Here is an 18141-nt window from a genome sequence, read left to right on the forward strand (position 1 = left end):
GGGACCACCCGCGTTATAAATGCATGCACCCATGGAAGTGTGAGGCACTTCAGATAAATGTGTCCACCAAATGGCATGCGTTTTGTTATGGCAAAATGGCTAGACACATTACCTTACACACTACATTTGAATTTTGTATAAATCTACCTGGTTATGTCATCCTCACAAAGAGTTCCTGGCCGTGTGACATATATATATATATCCTGGAGATTAGAAGCAAGAGTTTTACAAGATGAGCTGATACACAAAAGACCACAGTTTGGGTTTCGAGGAAAAATCTTGAGAAAATGAGTTCCAGCCAGGTGAAAACTTTTAAAACCACTTATAGTCTTAGAGTTGCATTTAGGTGAGGAGAGGCAGTACTACTACTAGGCCACCAGAACGTACTGTTTTGCTGTTCTGGAGGTGCTGTGTGCCTAATTTAACAAAACAACTGGGATGGAAGATGCCCATTTGATCACCCAAAAGACCCACCCTTTCATGTATGACCACCTTTGTATCCTACTACTATAATTGGCGGTGTGTCACTCTGACTGTCTCACTGTCTGTCTGTCCGGAGTTGCAAGACACACCATTGCTCTGATTGCCTCCAAAATAATTTATTAATAATAATAATAATAATAATAATAATAATAATAATAATAATAATAATAATAATAATAATAATAATAATAATAATAATAATAATAATAAAAACAACACCCATGGGGTGCTACAGCAATATTTGACTGTTTACACAGCCCTTCACAATAAAAGTCAAATAATTCACATAGCCCGTCACAACCTCTCCACCCAATTTCTAGTCTTTTAAATTGAATTACAAACATTACATGTGTACTTCATGGCACAATTCAAATGGGATAAGAAAAAGATTGTCTCTCGCGTCTCACCGTTCACCACCACTCTTATTTTTTCCGACACTGGTTCATATAGGGCACTACCGGAAGGGGTGTGACTTTGGCTCTCTATAAAAGTCCAACACACACTTCGCATACAGCCCTTCACAATAAAAGTCCAACATACACTTCACACACAGCCCTTCACAATAAAGGTCCAACACACACTTCACATACAGCCCTTCACAATAAAAGTCCAAACACACACTTCACACAGCCCTTCACAATAAAAGTCCAACACACACTTCACACACAGCCCTTCACAATAAAGGTCCAAAACACTTCCCACAGCCCTTCAGAATAAAAGTCCAACACAGGTCAAGCGTGAGTTAAGGGGAAAAGGTAGAAACACCCAAAGGGTGCTTTGTTCTAGTTCTTATAATCTGTGTGAGTAAACCACTGCCACTGTGTCAGTCAACAAGCCATAAATGGGACATGTAATCACAAAAAAATTACATTCTTTAACCTTTACATTGTATTCTATTCAGGTTGGTAGATGGATGTGAATTGATAATTATCTGATGATGTGCATGATGATCCAGAATAAGTTTAGCAGGTCTCTATAATATACAGCACAGAATAGACACGTGTTTGTGCTTTTCTCTTGTGAAACCTGGTCACTGTATTGTGTCTGTTAGTGACAATGTCAAGGTGACAGCAGACGCTGCGAAAATGAAAATATTTGCAGATGAAGCATGCAGGTTGTTTACAGGTTGGTGAAGAGTTCCCCATGGCTACTCAGATTTCTCATGGATTTCCTCACTGTATGCTGTGAAAATTAACACAGCCAGTCCACAGTACAATCTGCCACGAACACGATGAAGAGATCAAGAGACTTTTTTTTTGCTAAATTCAAATGATCCGTGACATATTTACACAATTCATTTCTAATGTTAAGAAATCATAATTTGTGGCTGATGGCGATTATCCAATTTGAATAATTGGTTATTTCTGTCCGGTTATTTCAGTGTTAAGCTGCTCTCCAGATGGATGGGGTTTGTTAAAAAAAGGAAAGGTTTATGAAAATGAAAGACAAATCATACTCACACACACACACACACACACACACACACACACACACACACACACACACACACACACACACACACACACACACACACACAGCCAGCTGGCACCCACAGTCGCTCGCTGTGTCAGGAGGCCATTTGTTTAGGAAAGCCAAAAAGGGACTTGTGTGTGTGCTTTACATTGGAAATCAAATCAGGATTCAAATGATGGCCAGTCACTGGTAGCCTTATTTGGTCTGTAACAAATTTCACTCCTCCTTTGTCACCTGGTGGCTCCCCAGTCTGACCACACCCGGGAAATCTGTGGCCACCATTTGCATGGTCAAAGAGAGCCGAGGGCCGGGGCTTCCGTCTGCCTGAAATAACTTGTGTACACAGACGATACGAGGGATTCATTTGGGCTTCCAGGAGGGATTTCCCTCGGCCATAATCTCATTATTGTGGCTCAATTACTCAAAGCCAGTACCGCTCATGTAACTTCAGGTGTTGATGAAATAGGTTAATTCTGTCACTTGATGACAAGTGTTTTTGATAATTAGCTGGGGGTCACTGCGCAACGTTAATGTCCTGTCCCTTCTCCGGGTGTTCAGCTCATAATGTAGTTCCATCAACACAAATATTGACGCTTGGAGGCAATCAGCCGAGAACATCTCTGTTGACTTGTGGAGTGTGTTGCCACAATAGAGCATGGTGCCGCAGTTCACAGGCTGCCGTCGGTCACGCCACAATGTCTTCCCTGTCCACAGACCTGTGTTCAATATCAATATGCACTCCTCTCTCTCTCTCTCTCTCTCTCTCTCTCCCTCTCAGCTCTTACCCCGTGTTCACACTGAAAGCAACTTGGTTGATGGGTCACTCTATCCTGACCGATTTTAGATAGTGCAAGATGCAATCTGGGAACCCAACGGTAAAAAAAAACATCTATTTTAAAGTCTGTCTTGAGATATTATAACAGTTGGAAAGAGTTTTCTCGGCCGAGAGCTTTGTCCACAAATGGGCCGAATTTCCCCGGCCGGGCGCCAAGCTCTGTAGGAAATGAATGGACTTCAAATGACTTGATGGGCGTGTTGCTTGCAGTGTGAACACACACCATTAGACATGGAATGTATCCTAAGCATTATTGTCTCATTTTTTTCCACCTCATTTGTAAGGGCTATAATGAAACTAGGCATCTTGCGCGCTATGCGCGCTCTATTCCTAGGCTCGCCCACCCTGCAGCTCGCCGAGCTGGCCCTGCAGCTTGCATATGTAGCTCGGCCGCTGCGCGGGCTCACTGCTCTTATGACATCACTGATGACCACTGCGCATTGCGACATCACCTGCTCTATGACATCACTGATGACATCATCATGGATGACATCACTGATGACAATTAGGGCAATCACCTAATAAAAAAATCCGGCTCCCTCAGGTCACTCGCACAGCCCAGGGGCAGAAGCCATCGTCTCAGTCTGGTTCCTCCCTGATTTATACTCCCATCACTTATAGCCTCAGACTGATGACATCATCGCTGAACTATAGCCTCAGCCTTAGGGCAATTAGGGCAATTAATCTGCCCTAATTACAAAATCTGGCTCCGTCAGGTCACCCGCACGGGTGCTCTTTACACCCCCTGAAAGTTTCAGCCTGATCGCACGTAAATTGGCATAGCTGTGGCCGGCACAAAAAATTGAAACAGAGAACAGACAGACAGGCATTGCCCACATTGCCAAATTTATAGATAGATAGATAGATAGATACCGTAGATAGATAGATAGATAGATAGATAGATAGATAGATAGATAGATAGATAGATAGATAGATAGATAATAGGCTCTATGCACACAACACTTCTGTGTTTGATGTTAGACTACTTCTGGTCCTATACATATCGTAGCAAAAAAAAAGGCCTAAACTATATTATTTTTTGTCTATTTTATTCCAGTTTGTACGTTATACCATGAGTTCAAAACGTCCTGTACTTTAACATGTTTTGAGCTCATGGCATAACGTAATTAACCCTCGACACACACATTGGAATAAAATAGACCAAAAATAATGTTGTTTATGCAGGTTTTCTAGCTACGATATAACTAATGTAAGACTAGTATAGTTTAGACTCTGCTGGAAGTGTGTGACCTAATGTCAAACACAGAAGTGTTGTGTGCATAGAGCCTATTGGAATATTCATCATAAATATGACACAATATATTTAGTACACTGTATGTATACATATAACTATGCAGCCCAGACCCATTCCAGGTTGAATTGGCTAATAATAATGCATTAGTTCCTACTGTAAATGCAGGAGGAAGATGTCATGTTTACTGTTGTACTTGTTTAAAGATTTAGACCTGTTCTACCTGTTTCAGTTTGAGGCACTCCCCTTAAAATAACATTTAGGAATGAGAGAAGAGGAAAACAAGAGCTCTAGTGGTTTGCTGTTGCAAATGACAGTTTGTTATCTACACAATAACTAATGGCCATATTTCTGACACTTGAGGTGATGCATGGTCCAGACCATTGCTAAATATAGTATACAGTATGCAAATACCTATCGTGGCTTCGTGTTCCCAACCAATGTATCAGATAGGTGTGTTTTGCCAAATTGTTGTGTGCAATGAGTGCCAGCAAATGTGGACATTATAGGAAAGTATTTGAAAGTTAATTATTGAAATTATAATTTTCTGTGATTGACAATTAACCTGACATTATCTGAGCTGTGTGTAAACGATGCAAGTTCATTTAACCTTGTTTACCAGGGAAATATTAAGATTAGGAAATTAGGAAAGACCTACATGCAGCATCAAAAACACATAAAGCAACATAATGTATGTAATGTAAAATGCATAATATAAATAATCACATCAGTTAAATAATATGATTGATGAATAGAGAACAGGGACAGTTTCCAACAAGGTCCATCTCCATGCCCTTTGTTAGCATTTTGATGAAAGCTCCCATAGAGACCAGATTCAACAGGTTGAGGTCATTCAGTAATGAGTTCCATGTATTGGGTCAGCCTGATTGGGTGCAGAATACATGAAAGACGTTTTACCAAGCTAAGTGTGAACATTCATTACAGACAGGAGGAAAAGCTAGGGGCATCCGGGGAGTGCAGCAGTAGATCCCCTGCCTACCAACACGAGGGTCGCAGGTTCGAGCCCCCATGTTACCTCCGGCTTGGCCGTGTCTGCGGGTGGGAAGCCGGATTAAGGGTGTGTGTCCTGGTCGCTGCACTAGTGCCTCCTCTGGTCAGTCGGGGCACCTGTTCGGGGGGAGGGGGAACTGGGGGACTAGCGGGCTCCTCCCACGCGCTATGTCCTGCCGCTTAAAGTACAGTGAGGGTCTCCCCCAATCACCTGACCAAGTCTTTGATGACATAACTCTTTTGTGCAAAGAGAGCACAAAATGTGTTATATATACACATTCCAGAACGCATGTGCATTTCCCCCACAATTCAATTGAATGAAAACACACACACATGTGGCCAAATCATTTGATGAAATTAATGAGTTCTTCTTCAGAGATAAGTTATGTGTATTTCTTCAGAATCTAGAAAAAGATTGGTTGCTTGCAGCAATATTTCTGCCCTTGCTTGACGGTCACCTGATTAATAAATGCTACAGTGTTTAGTGGAGATTGTTTGCTTGTTTGATAGATACTACCATGGGGCTCTGAGGTTTGTAACTGGATGTGAAGCCCACGCCCCAAACCCATCATTGTACTTGGCATACCAGAGTTTCTTGGCCTCCCCCTCCCCATTTTCTCTCCAAATATACTTGGCCAATTCCCTGTCCCAGTCGTTGCTCCACCCCCTCTGTGACCTAGGGAGGCTTGTAGACTAGTTTCCTTGGATACATGTGCAGTCGCCAGCCGTTTCTTTGACAGCAAGTGGTTTAAATCAACAGATATCTTTGTGAAAAGGTGAAATCATGTCTCTCTTAATCATCATGTTTCCCTGACTCTCACACCCATTATATTTCTCTGATTCAGCTCCCTAATAGAAACATCCTCATCCTGATACTAGAGGCTTTATTATTATTGGATTATGCATTGGGTCGTACAACAGAGGTGTTCCATTTTGTTTTGTTGATTGTTTGTATAATTGGTTTCATCAAAATTGGTCAGATGATAGTTGACTCGGTAAGAGTCGTGTCCAATTCAAGATATTCCAATCAGACATTGTTGTACAGTTCAAAAAGATCCAATAGGACTAATATTTTAACAAAGGTATTTAACTACCGGTAGTTGTATTGGATGGTTGAACAGAGGAGAATTACTCAATTGTTTAAAATGATCAAGCTTTGTCTATTATTAATATTATAATTAGTAGTAGTAGTAATACTAGTAGGGTAGTGGGATAATAGCAGGTTTTGTGGTTTTATAATAACAAAATCTAGTACTAGTGCAAAACGGCAGCAGTGAAACTTTCTATTGCCATTTGGCTTGGCATTATAAGGTCTGTTTCACATTCCATATTCTGCATCAGCCTAGCAGTTGGTGAGATTCTCATCTAACTGTCACAGGTTCGATCCCCGCAGCCATGTGTCCTTGAGCAAACACTGAACCACTGAACCTGCTCAGACAAAGGCATAAAATGCAAATTGTGTGACTAACGTCTTTTTGATCAAAACGACTGATAGAACCTTATAACTCATTTAAGTGACAATATGTGGAAAGCAGTAACATCAGATTGCCATATGTAATGTAACAGTGTATTTTTCCTCCCTGCAGCATCTTGGGCTTCTATAAGGGAATCCTTCCTCCAATCGTGGCAGAGACACCGAAGAGAGCAGTCAAGGTAAAGGATAGTGCATGCTAGCCCATACAAGCGGTGGAGCTGTTTGCACCATGACGCAACCCTCAGACTCTGGTTTCAGCGTCGCGGCTGGAGTCCTGCAACACCATATGAAAACAACACGACTTACTCCAACATGGAACACACATGTTGCTCAAACTCGTGACGCCCTCCGCCATGTTTGCCTTTCCTGCTACTCCTATTTGCTCTGCTGCCAACCTGCCAAATATTGACCTACGAGCATCGACAGCAAAACCTTCCTCTGCGCCCCATCTTTTGATTGAGCTGTAGCCTGTTTGTAGGGGAGCTTCAGTGCATCTCTCCCTCCCCGCTAGTGTATATAATGAGGTGAATGGGGAAGGAAGGGGGTGGAGGGGCCGGGGTGGCTGGCATGGAGCTCCTCTATAATGAGATGCTGGAGACAAGGATGTGTGAACTTTAAACATAAGCACTCACACTGAGAAGATGGGGTAATCGCTCACACAGCGAACAAAGCTGGCTGATGATGGTGAGAAATGTCTGGAGTGAAGAATTAAACCAAATTAAAGCTGGGATTAAAATGCCTCTGCAGGCATTTTGCCCTTAGCTCAGATAAACAAATCAGTGGATGTGTCTCCTTTCGAGAGGGCGCGTTAGACTTGCTGCTTTCCGCTGAGACTGTGGCGTCAAATTCAAAGTACTGCTTAATGTTCCTGGGCTAGACATGAGCCTCGGCCCGGAGTCTCTTAAAGGAACAGTTCACCCAAAACATTTAAATACAGTCAGTCTACTCACCCCCACGCCGATGGAAGGACGGGTGTTTTTTAGTCCACAAAACAGTCCTGGAGCTTCACAGCAAAACACTGTTGCAGCATTCTCCTAAACAATTGAAGTGGATGGTGACTAGCTTTCAAACGTTAAAGGGGGGGGGGGTGCTCCATACTGCTTGTCTGGCGTAATTCAAGTCTCCAGAAGCCCCGAGATGCCAAGTTGAATTGAAAAGACGTCATTTACACCCTGTTTTTTTTGTAGCCGTGGGCTGAAAGTCCACTTTCACTTTCAGCTCACAGTGAAGGTTTCAGCTAAAAACAGGGTGTAAATGACGTCAACTTGGCATCTTGGGGCTTCTGGAAACTTGGATTATGCCAGACGAGCAGTATGGTGCCCTGTCTTTTTTAGCGTTTGAAAGTTGGTCACCATCCACCCAATTGTTTAGGAGAATTCGGTTTTGCTGTGAAACTCCACAAATGTTTTATGGACTAAAAAACTGTCCTTCCATCGGCATGGGGGTGAGTAGATAATTCCAAAATTTTCATTTTTGGGTGAATGTTCCTTTAAACATGTTGTTTTCAATTGTGTGTGTGTGTGTGTGTGTGTGTGTGTGTGTGTGCGTGTGTGACATGCATGTGTGCGCGTGCATGAATGTGTTTGTGTGTAGAGATGTCAGTTGAATGCGCGGTGGCTTTCGACAGCTCATTCATCCCAGTCTTTCCTCTGCAGTTTTTCACCTTTGAGCAATACAAGAAGCTGCTGAATCTCACCCCTTTGTCTCCTGGTGTGGTGAGTCTTAACACGAAAACACCTGAACACACTCACACACCTGATGCTTGCAAACACACGTGCTTGCACACACACACGCACGCATGCACGCGCACACACACACACACACACACACACACACACACACACACACACACACACACACACACACACACACATACACACACACACACACACACACACACACACACACACACACACACACACACACACAGTGTCCAAAATTAATGTTATAGCTCGCCTGCCAAGAGTTGGTAAGCAATCAAATCTGCCAAGAATAGTTTTTACCGGCCAAATTAGTTAATATATATTTTCATGTCACTCGCTATAACACCTGCTATGGAATAACACAAAGTTTCTACTAACTTAACCATCCAGGCAGAAGCATCAAGAGGAAATGTTTGCAGAAGTTTAGATGCTACAGTTTTGTGTCAAGCCTGTGTAGTAACCAGCCAATCAGGAACCCGTCGGCTATCGAGCCATTATTTTGTTTTGATTTGATTGGCTCATGGTTAGAGAGAGTATGGTGTTCAGCAGGGGGGGGGGGGGAGTTTAGACCAAAGACTTTATAACTGAGGCATTTCAAATGATGTTGTCTTAAACAGTTACTGGTTCATCTGGGTTAGCCACCAAATGCCAATTTAGCCGGCATGTGGCGCCTCGTGGGTGCTAATTTCACACCCTGGTTACCGCATGCCGTGAAGATACAAGTGATTGCATCCTTCTTCCGACTAATCTGGTTCCTCTCGTACTTGCTGGCGTTGTAGGCAAGACAGAGGCTGGTTTATGGGGTGTGGCCGTCACACCCTACCTATTCAGGTGGCAGCCAAGTGTCAGGCATGATGGATGGCCTACCTGTGACTTGGCTTTTACTCACTGTGCGGACGCTGCCCCGGCACGGCGCAGATCCTCGGCTTGTTTGCACAGCCATCCGAGAAGAAATGTTTACCTGTCCCATCCATCATGCTCTAGTCTCTTCCCCCCCCTCTCTGTCCTCTTCCTCCTCTTCCTCCTCTTCCTCCTCTTCCTCCTCTTCCTGCTCCTCAAGTGCCTCCAATCCCATTTTCCCTGAGAGGCCCCTGGCCTGAGTATCAAGTACTGTAATCACGTAGGATCATCAGTGCTGGTGAATTACAGATCGGGGTCTGAATGGCGTTGGGGCTGCCCCCCTCTCCTATTCAGCATGGCACAGCTGAATGCCTTCACTCTGATTAATGAGGACGCATACAGTAATAATACAAATAGGGAATTAAAACGTGTGCGTCTGGCTGTGTAAACAGAGCGAGGCATGTCTGAGAGGATGGGTCCTGGGGCTCTGACAGCAGGATAAAGAGGCAGGAAGAGTAATGAGCCAGAGACACGTTCTTGACATGTTCCCATTACGCAGGCCTCTCTCTGAGCGTGCACACGCGTGTGCGCCTGCACGCACTCACACACACACACACACACACACACACAGTCACCCATCACCCCCCTCAGTGCATACTGTATATATATATAGATATTGTTGCAACATACACTGACTCTCAGATGCCTATGTGACACGGTCTGGTGAATGGAGTAACAAGTAGGCAACGGTGAAATCGCACAAATCAAGATTTTATTTTGCTTTTTCCCCATATTACGCAAGTTTGAAGTGTTGAAGCACGCACTCAATATAACAAATAACAGTTTTAGGATCACCAAATACTTAGAATTTGTTAGCAAACTAAGCTCGTTCGGGGCAAACCCCGTGGGCTACCTCGGGGTTTTACAGAGGAAGCTGCGGAAGTGATCCTGAAAACTGTAGTTCCTCAAGTGGCCACTTGAGGCTGGACCCGGCAGGGAGTTGTTCCCGTTCACCCCCATGTTAAAATGCCCCACTTTGTAAGTTCAGTGATTAAGCATGTTTACAGAATGGACCGGTTTTGGCCTGTATAGCGATTTTTCACCTTTCATAACAACTGTACGCTGTACAGGGGCTGATTTTTTATATCTCATCTGTTTAGAGTAAAATAGATGATAGAAAAGACTATGTTTTGGGGGTGATTGACAGGTTGCCTGTCCAGTGATCGCCAGCTTGCCGATCACGGACCAATAGCAGGCGGAGTTGCGGCTCTGGGAAACCCCCCGTATTGTGCCGTTTCACGTGAGCTGCGCAAGGACCCCAAGATGGCGACAAGACACTTCAACCATGGATGTGCTTTAACACATTCAGTGCCAAGGACGTCTGTGGACGTCCTAAAAAAAAGTAACGAGGAGTGCCAAGGACGTCTGTGGACGTCCTAAAATCATAATTCATATTATTCCATAATTCTGCTGTTTAAGGTCGTACCTAGCCAGTGAGCATGAATCCCTTCAAGGGATCACACGGCGCCACCTTAAACATCGTCACAGGAGCTGCTCCACCCACCTCAGATCCTTTACTTTGTACAGGAGACAGCGGAGAAAGTGGAAACCGATGCATGCTTTCTGCCAGAGCCGTATATATTGCTCTGTCTACAGCGGACAGTGGGCTCGGCTGCATCCGCGCTCACAACTGAGCTCTTATGCTTCTATCTATCTCCACACGATTTCCTAGAAAGCCAGCATCCGAAGCCGAACGGCCAAGCCTTTTCGTTCAGTCGCGTTTGCCAGCGCGCATCATTTCCTTCTTGATGGGCGCTGGGATCTGTCCGGGGCAAAAACGAGAAAACAAACTCTGTGCGTGTGGGAGGAGCCCGCAGCTCAGAGGTGGAGAGGGGAGAGGGGGGAGGGGGGGGGGGGGGGGGGGGAGGGGTGTGTGGCACACAGGCTTCACAGAAACCACACCACACGCCACCACATCAGAAAACACCAGCCAGAGTCAGTGAATGTGCTCGAAATTAGAGTGCAAAAGGTATTCATAAAAGGGCCTATATCTTGGAAAGTAAAAAAAAACGACAGAAAACCCTTGAAAGTGCACTTTTTTGAGAGGCTGTAATTTCATAATGGAACTGTCTAGAAACAAAATTTCTTCTTTGGAAGAAGCAGGAGTGTTCAATGTTTCATTAAAGTCCAGCCCCGTTAATATAGCCATAATAGAAAAAATTCTATAGCTGTTTTCAACTGAATGGAAGTGAATCTGGCACAGGCTCCAGACAATTTTACTGAAGCGCTGTGGCACTCAATGTGTTAACACAGGATTCCAAAAATTTGTAGGCTACATCCATAAATATACAGTCAATGGGCAAACCAAGCTCGCTCACCAACTTTCAGGGTGATTACGAAGATTCAAATAAGCATAACTTCTTCAACTATTTTCAGATTTCAATGTATGACACATCATTTGAAAGCTTACAATCTGTACTTTCATAATCTGTCAAACTTTTTTTACCTTGGCTTACTTGTTCCCCAAAACACCAGTCCCTGTCACGTTTCTAGATAATACAGTCTACTTGTTGCATTATATATAACTATTTATGACAGTTTTAGAATAATTTGAGTGCTCTGATGATTATAAAATGGCAGATTTTTTCATCCTTGTTTCCTAGCCAAACATTTGTGGCCTGAAGTTGTTTTTGATCTCTTCCTTGTAGTTAATTTTCTGCCTCGTCTGCCTCGTTAATGCTTTAATTATACATCTCTCAATCAGCTTTCTACTTCCCTCACATTCCTATTGCCACCTTTTGTTCACCTTCCTCTTGTGCTTGTCTGTCTTGTGTCTTGTGACATTTGTCAAAAGATAACAAAGACTGTCGTGACAGAAACTAATGGACGTTGTAGAAGAGACAGTTTCTCTGTTGTTTCTCTGTCTCGCTCTGCTTTTGTCTCCGTTTCTCAAGTTTCTGAAAACAAAACCACAATTCAGCATCGGGCCGTGGCTTGGATACATTAGTAAACTTCTAGACTTTCAACTACTCACATTGCTCACATAACTTTGAATATTCAACCGTTTTTCCAATTAAATGTTTTCACACTTTCACTCCTATTGTGACTCTCCCCCCCCCCCCCCAGGCGCTGTCTGTAGCAGGACTGGGCTCAGGCTTGACCGAGGCTGTGGTCGTCAATCCGTTTGAAGTGGTGAAAGTCAGTCTCCAGGCCAACAGAGATTCCTTCAAAGAGGTCAAGAACAACAAACTAATAACAGACCAACTTTACCAACTTGGATCATTTCAATAATCTACTCATTTGTTTGCAGACCCAGTGGTGTTGACGTGTGTTTTGTTTGAATTCAACCCCTCTCCCACTGCAGCAACCCTCCTCATTTGCCCAAGCAAGACGCATCATTGAATCAGACGGCTTTGGACGGAGAGGCCTGAATAAAGGGTTAACGTCGACGCTGGGACGCCACGGTGTTTTCAACATGATCTACTTTGGCTTCTACTTCAACGTCAAGGATGCCATTCCCACCTGCCCGGTAACAAGCCAATCAAAACTCTGTGGTCACACCTGTATACCTCCCGTCCCCGTTTGGCTTTTTGCCCATTTTGCCAGACGAGTCACTTTAGCTTTGCTGGGCTGTGGTGTTTATATCCTTCCACTACCACTTTTTGCTAACCTCAGGCTATATGATATGCACGTGTCCCAGCCACCTAGCCAGTGGGGAATAACAAGGGTTTGACAGTATGATTGGTTAGCCTGAATACCGCGGCAGGGAGGAAAGAAAAATCAGAGAGGAGCTTGTAAGATCAGTCCCCGCTAATGCCTCGTCTGTTTGCTCTCCATAACATCCTCAAAGTTTCACATTACACATCCGGCAGAGCCTGATGGCCCAAACAAAAGTTAATTTTGTTTAATGGAAACGTTGCCATACGCCAGTTCCACATGTACAAACTGGAGCATTAGATTAACTCCAATGGACTAATTGGAAGCAGACAATGGTACTACTCTCAAGAGGAGCTTACAGTGGGAGCCCAATCGCTCCTATATTCCACATTTTTCCAGGGAGGTATGATGCACAGAGAACCAACATGGCCATCCTACGTGAACTATAACGATCTGGCTGGACTATAACGATCTGGCTGGACTATAACGATCTGGCTGGACTATAACGATCTGGCTGAACTATAACGATCTGGCTGAACTATAACGATCTGGCTGGACTATAACGATCTGGCTGGACTATAACGATCTGGCTGGACTATAACGATCTGGCTGAACTATAACGATCTGGCTGGACGACTCAAATAGCTCTGTTGTCAGAATGTGGTCGTGGCCATTGAGAATGATCCTCAGGTATGTGGTTTGATGGAGCTCGTTTGTGAGAGGATGTCTCTGACCATTGCGGAGGCAGCAGAGGACAGTGGCCACTGACAGCTCCAGGCAGGGCTGACGATGGCATCGCTCCAAAAGCCCTTTTGTCTGCAACATGAGCAATGAGCTCGCAACTCAAACGTGTCGCTAGTCAAATTGAACCAGCCGAGCTCCGCCTCCTCTCATATCACCATTAGAATAGTGCAGAGGGGGCAGATAGCATACTGCCATCATTCAGACGTGAATGTGTGAGGAGATGTTTGCTCAAGGCTGTTAGGAAGTGGGTTGATGGGTGTACTTAGGCCGCGGGTATGTTACCCCCTTCCCCACATCCCACTTGGAAAAAACAGAAAGAAGTGGGATTAGCTGTTGATTTACCTCAGCTCTCAGGGTGTCCAGCCGCTTGAGAAAGGCCTGGACCAGAGAGGCTGCTGTCATTTGTAAAAATATCCTGGCCAATTAGCTGTCAGAGCTCTCTGAGTCTGGGCTTCTTTGGTACAGTAATACCCCTGTGCCGAGTCACAGCCCAATTACCCAAATTGTCCCCATATGCCTCCCCAGTCTGCCTGCATGAACCCTGTTTATAAATCCTCTCTCTTGGCTCCCCGAAGAACATGTGCTTCTGTTCAGCCAATCAGAAAGCCGCAGCTCAGTCAGGAAGCACTAATCTGCCCCCCGCTACCATAAAATGATCGGGGCTTTCATGCCAGCTTTGCAATCATATGCACAAGCCCCCTCGTGCTCTCACTCACTTTCGCTCTCATACAGATACTGTCTCACACTTTTTTTTACATGATCAAACCCGTCTTTTTCTCTATTGCTCGTATCCATATAAGTTTCAATTACTGTAGTATTTTTATGTTTTGATACTCTATATATAACCAAATTTATCATCTGGGGTCCTCTCCAGAAATGACGAGTAGAATACAGATATGCCACACATACATACAGTAGACGACACAGAAACAGCCGTAATAAAGGTATCTCTGTTCACTTTTGTCTCGTCTCTCCTCTCCAGGATCCAACACTCGAGTTTGTGAGGAAGTTCACCATCGGCCTAGTATCTGGCACCATCTCCTCCTGTGTGAACATTCCCTTCGACGTGGCCAAGAGCCGCATCCAAGGCCCCCAGCCGGTACCAGGAGAGATCAAGTACCGCACCTGCTTCCAGACCATGGCCCTGGTGTACCGGGAGGAGGGGTATGGACTGGGGATGGGGGCATTCAAATTCAGAGGTTACCAGGATTTGGCTTGTGTGTGGTGTGAATTTCCCACTCTAACTACAGGGGAAGTGTATGCATAACTTGATGTAAGCTGTTTTCTGATGACTGGAAGCAATAATGTGACGTTACGTTCAGAAATCAGTGCTGGGCTATATTCTCTTGTGATCATACATTTCTGCAGTCTGTCAGTTGTACAGTAAATGTTAACATATTTCCAAGGCTCTGAGGATGACAGGTCTAAATTGAAGCTTCAAGGAAAGATCTAGTGTTATGTTAGCAATTGCCTTAGGCTTTCCACTTTCCCCCATGCAGCCACGCTAGACAAGGGCCAGCGAGATGTTTGTAGTTAGTGGACACAGGAGCCGTGGGGGCTGCTGCTGCAGGAACGGCACTGAAACGTTGTCTTTGCAGGGGTGCAGAAAGGGTGCCCCCTCCGCCACATCCAGTCCCCTGCTCTAACACAACACAGTCCCAGCTAATTAGTGGTCCCTATGGGAGACGTCGTTAAGCAGGCCCTAACGAGCCGCACGGCGCTCCACGGGTCAATCTAATCAGACAGAGGTCCAGGGAGGAAGTGGGTCGAGCCTTATTAACGCCATCAGTGGCGGGGGCAGGGCGCGGGACGGGGAGCACGAGGCGGCAGCGGCCAGCCACTGATCACCTTGAACGCATTAAGAGGCAGGTACACGCCAACACTGGCCCTTAGACTGCTCTCTGTACCTGACTGGGGTGAGAGACAGGCAGGCAGGCAGACACTCACCTCCGCTCTGCAGCTATGCCCGCCCAGCCCATGCATGCTCACGCACACACACACACACACACACACACACACACACACACACACACACACACACACACACACACACACACACAAGCAGGCACACACACACACACACACACACACACACACACACAAGCAGGCACACTATCACAGACGCACACATTAATTATGAACACAGTCCACGCCAAAATTGAAATCTTGACATAATTTATTTTGTGAGTTAACCATTCCATAGTATTTAGTGTAGTGTTTGTGCAACAGTATCATCATGTTTCCTTTCACTTTCTGCAGGTATTTGGCACTCTACAAGGGGTTGGTGCCCAAGATCATGAGACTTGGACCAGGTAAATTAAATAACATAATTGTATTTATTTCCCATAATCTCACTACTATAATAAGGCTAGTGATATTAAAAACGTCTTCATCACCACTGACTAGTTACATCTAAGGTTGTCAAAAGTAGCAATAGTATCGACAAGATACAAAAGAAAAATTAAACGATACAATACTCATTTGCAGCATTATCGATAGCAGCAGTGCTTTCTCTTAATGAAAAATCAAATATACTACAGATTTTTCCCCTTCCTATCATTGTTGGGTATCTGTTGCTAAAAGTGTTTTCTGTCCATCTGTCTTCGTTTATTTTTATGCCTCTTGATGTGTTGATGTCATTTTCCCCCTTTCCCCCTCGTGGTATCGAGTATCGATATTTTCCTGGATATCGGTATAGAAGTTAGAAATTCTAGTATCGTGACAACAACCCTAGTTACAACAGAGGTGGTTCAGCACTAAGTTCAGTTAGTTAGTTCAGTTCACTAAACTGACTTTGAGATTGTTTGTATTTGTATAATCGGTGTTTGAGTTGAGTTGGGTCTTGAAAAGTATTAAAAGTTGATAAATCAATTTAGGGAAAATTAAGGTCCTTAAAAAGTCTTAAAAAGTCTTAATGGCCATTTGATGAGGTATTCAATTTTTTAGCTGATTGTGTTAAATGGGCATATGATATCGTCTCATATCGATCTCTGAATTGAATCAAAATCATATTGTGGCAGACTTTGTGATACCAGCAAAGACTTAGTTTGTGATATCACAAAATATCGTACCGTCGTCCAAAGAATCTATATAATATTGTATCGCGATGAAACTTGTGATTTACACTGATCACTGATGTGACGCAAGTGGCGTTGAGGTCTTAAAATATATTGAAAAGATCTTAAAAAAGGTCTTAAAAGGTATTGAATTTAACATGATTCCTGCATATATCCTGTGGTAAGATAATTTAAATCATCATTGTTGTATGCCCATAAAATCTCTGACAATTAGTTTCATAATAATCAGTAATAATAGTTAGTCGGGATTCCCCAAAGCATCTTAGTCATCTTAGTCACAATTCCATTGGAACCAATAAAAATTATATTATTTTAGGTGGGGGGGACAGTTCCTTAAAGTTTAGATGATTATAGGAATAAAGATACATTCAATGTATCTCTCCTCTTCTGTTGGGTTACAGGTGGGGCAGTGATGCTGCTGGTCTATGAATATGTGTCCGGATGGCTGAATAAGAACTGGTAAAGTTTGAGAAAGGGACCCCACCAGAGTGCCTTATGGATCTTACCTCAAATCCCTACACCCTCCACTGACCCCACTAAGTCAGTTGATCGTGGATGAAGAAAAGCAACATTATTTCCAGGTTCACAAAATATATATTTTTAAATTATACACAACAGGTTCTTAATGGCTTCTTTGTCTATACGTTTTGGTACTCTGTTCAGAGTGCATGGCAAGAATTTTTTTTTTAAATGAAGTAAAACGCTAACAGGCATGTTTACATGACAGTCACGACAGGGCACGTTGAGAAGAAATGATCAGTACGCAGCTGCACAGATATTGAATTAAGAGGACACTCACTACATAGATCATCCCGACCACACCTCTGCCGGCTCATCCGTCTCCATCAGACATCACACACATCTTCATGTAAACCTGCTCATCAAGAAGCAGCTTTTGTGGTCAGCAACAGACAACGTGCAGCGTGCACACACACCGCAGAGATGGCGTTATACACACACACACATCTGTGTGCACATTGGCACGCGGTAAAGGAGGAGCATACATATATATGTTTTATGCATGTACACAAAGGCACAGATATACACACTCATTCACGCAAACATGAACACAAATATAGACTCAGTGATCACACCCATCGTACTGACATCATATGGAAACAAACCAAACGGCTACAACGGTCCCCTAATCATTCCCTTACAGTGTTATTGTTAAGGACAATTGTGAAGATTTATTTTTCATGTACTCATTGCACGTATATTTTTTATGTACTCTGTACAAATTTTAACACTTTAAAAAAATTACTTGCGTTATGAATATATGTAAAATCCATAGATTATGGTTATGATTATGGATTAAGCGCTTATTGGCTGTGACTTTAATGTGAAGAAATTTTATGAACCTGACTTTTACACTGTACTGTAGACCTTTTTTTTTTAGATGGAAAACATGTGAGCATTTATGGATAGTTACTTGCATGTATTGGTAACAAAATAATGAAATTAAATTGAACTCTGGTTTGTAATTCGTGTGTGCGCGCGTGTGTTTGTTTGCTCTGAGTGCATTTCAACATGGCGACGTTATAAGCATATCGCTTTCCGTCAGTTTGCCGCTTCTCCCTCCACCTCCTCGT

At 43.7% G+C, this 18141-nt stretch overlaps 1 protein-coding gene across 2 annotated transcripts in view; it reads left to right on the plus strand.

Annotated features, from left to right (window-relative positions):
• The window catches only part of slc25a21 (solute carrier family 25 member 21), a 143730-nt gene extending 125589 nt beyond the window's left edge, over window positions 1-18141 (plus strand). Inside the window, exons 5-11 of one of the 2 annotated variants that reach the window (XM_083634166.1) lie at window positions 6641-6707; window positions 8184-8243; window positions 12198-12305; window positions 12436-12600; window positions 14455-14636; window positions 15732-15784; window positions 16951-18141. In XM_083634166.1, coding sequence (XP_083490292.1) covers window positions 6641-6707; window positions 8184-8243; window positions 12198-12305; window positions 12436-12600; window positions 14455-14636; window positions 15732-15784; window positions 16951-17012 — 697 coding nt within the window. In that variant the 3' untranslated portion in view covers window positions 17013-18141. The remainder of the gene's footprint in view (window positions 1-6640; window positions 6708-8183; window positions 8244-12197; window positions 12306-12435; window positions 12601-14454; window positions 14637-15731; window positions 15785-16950) is intronic. The other variant, XM_083634167.1, reaches the window with a different exon arrangement.

The sequence above is a fragment of the Poromitra crassiceps genome (genome assembly GCF_964638095.1).
Source record: "Poromitra crassiceps genome assembly, chromosome: 3".
NCBI classification, from domain to species: Eukaryota; Metazoa; Chordata; class Actinopteri; order Beryciformes; family Melamphaidae; genus Poromitra; species Poromitra crassiceps.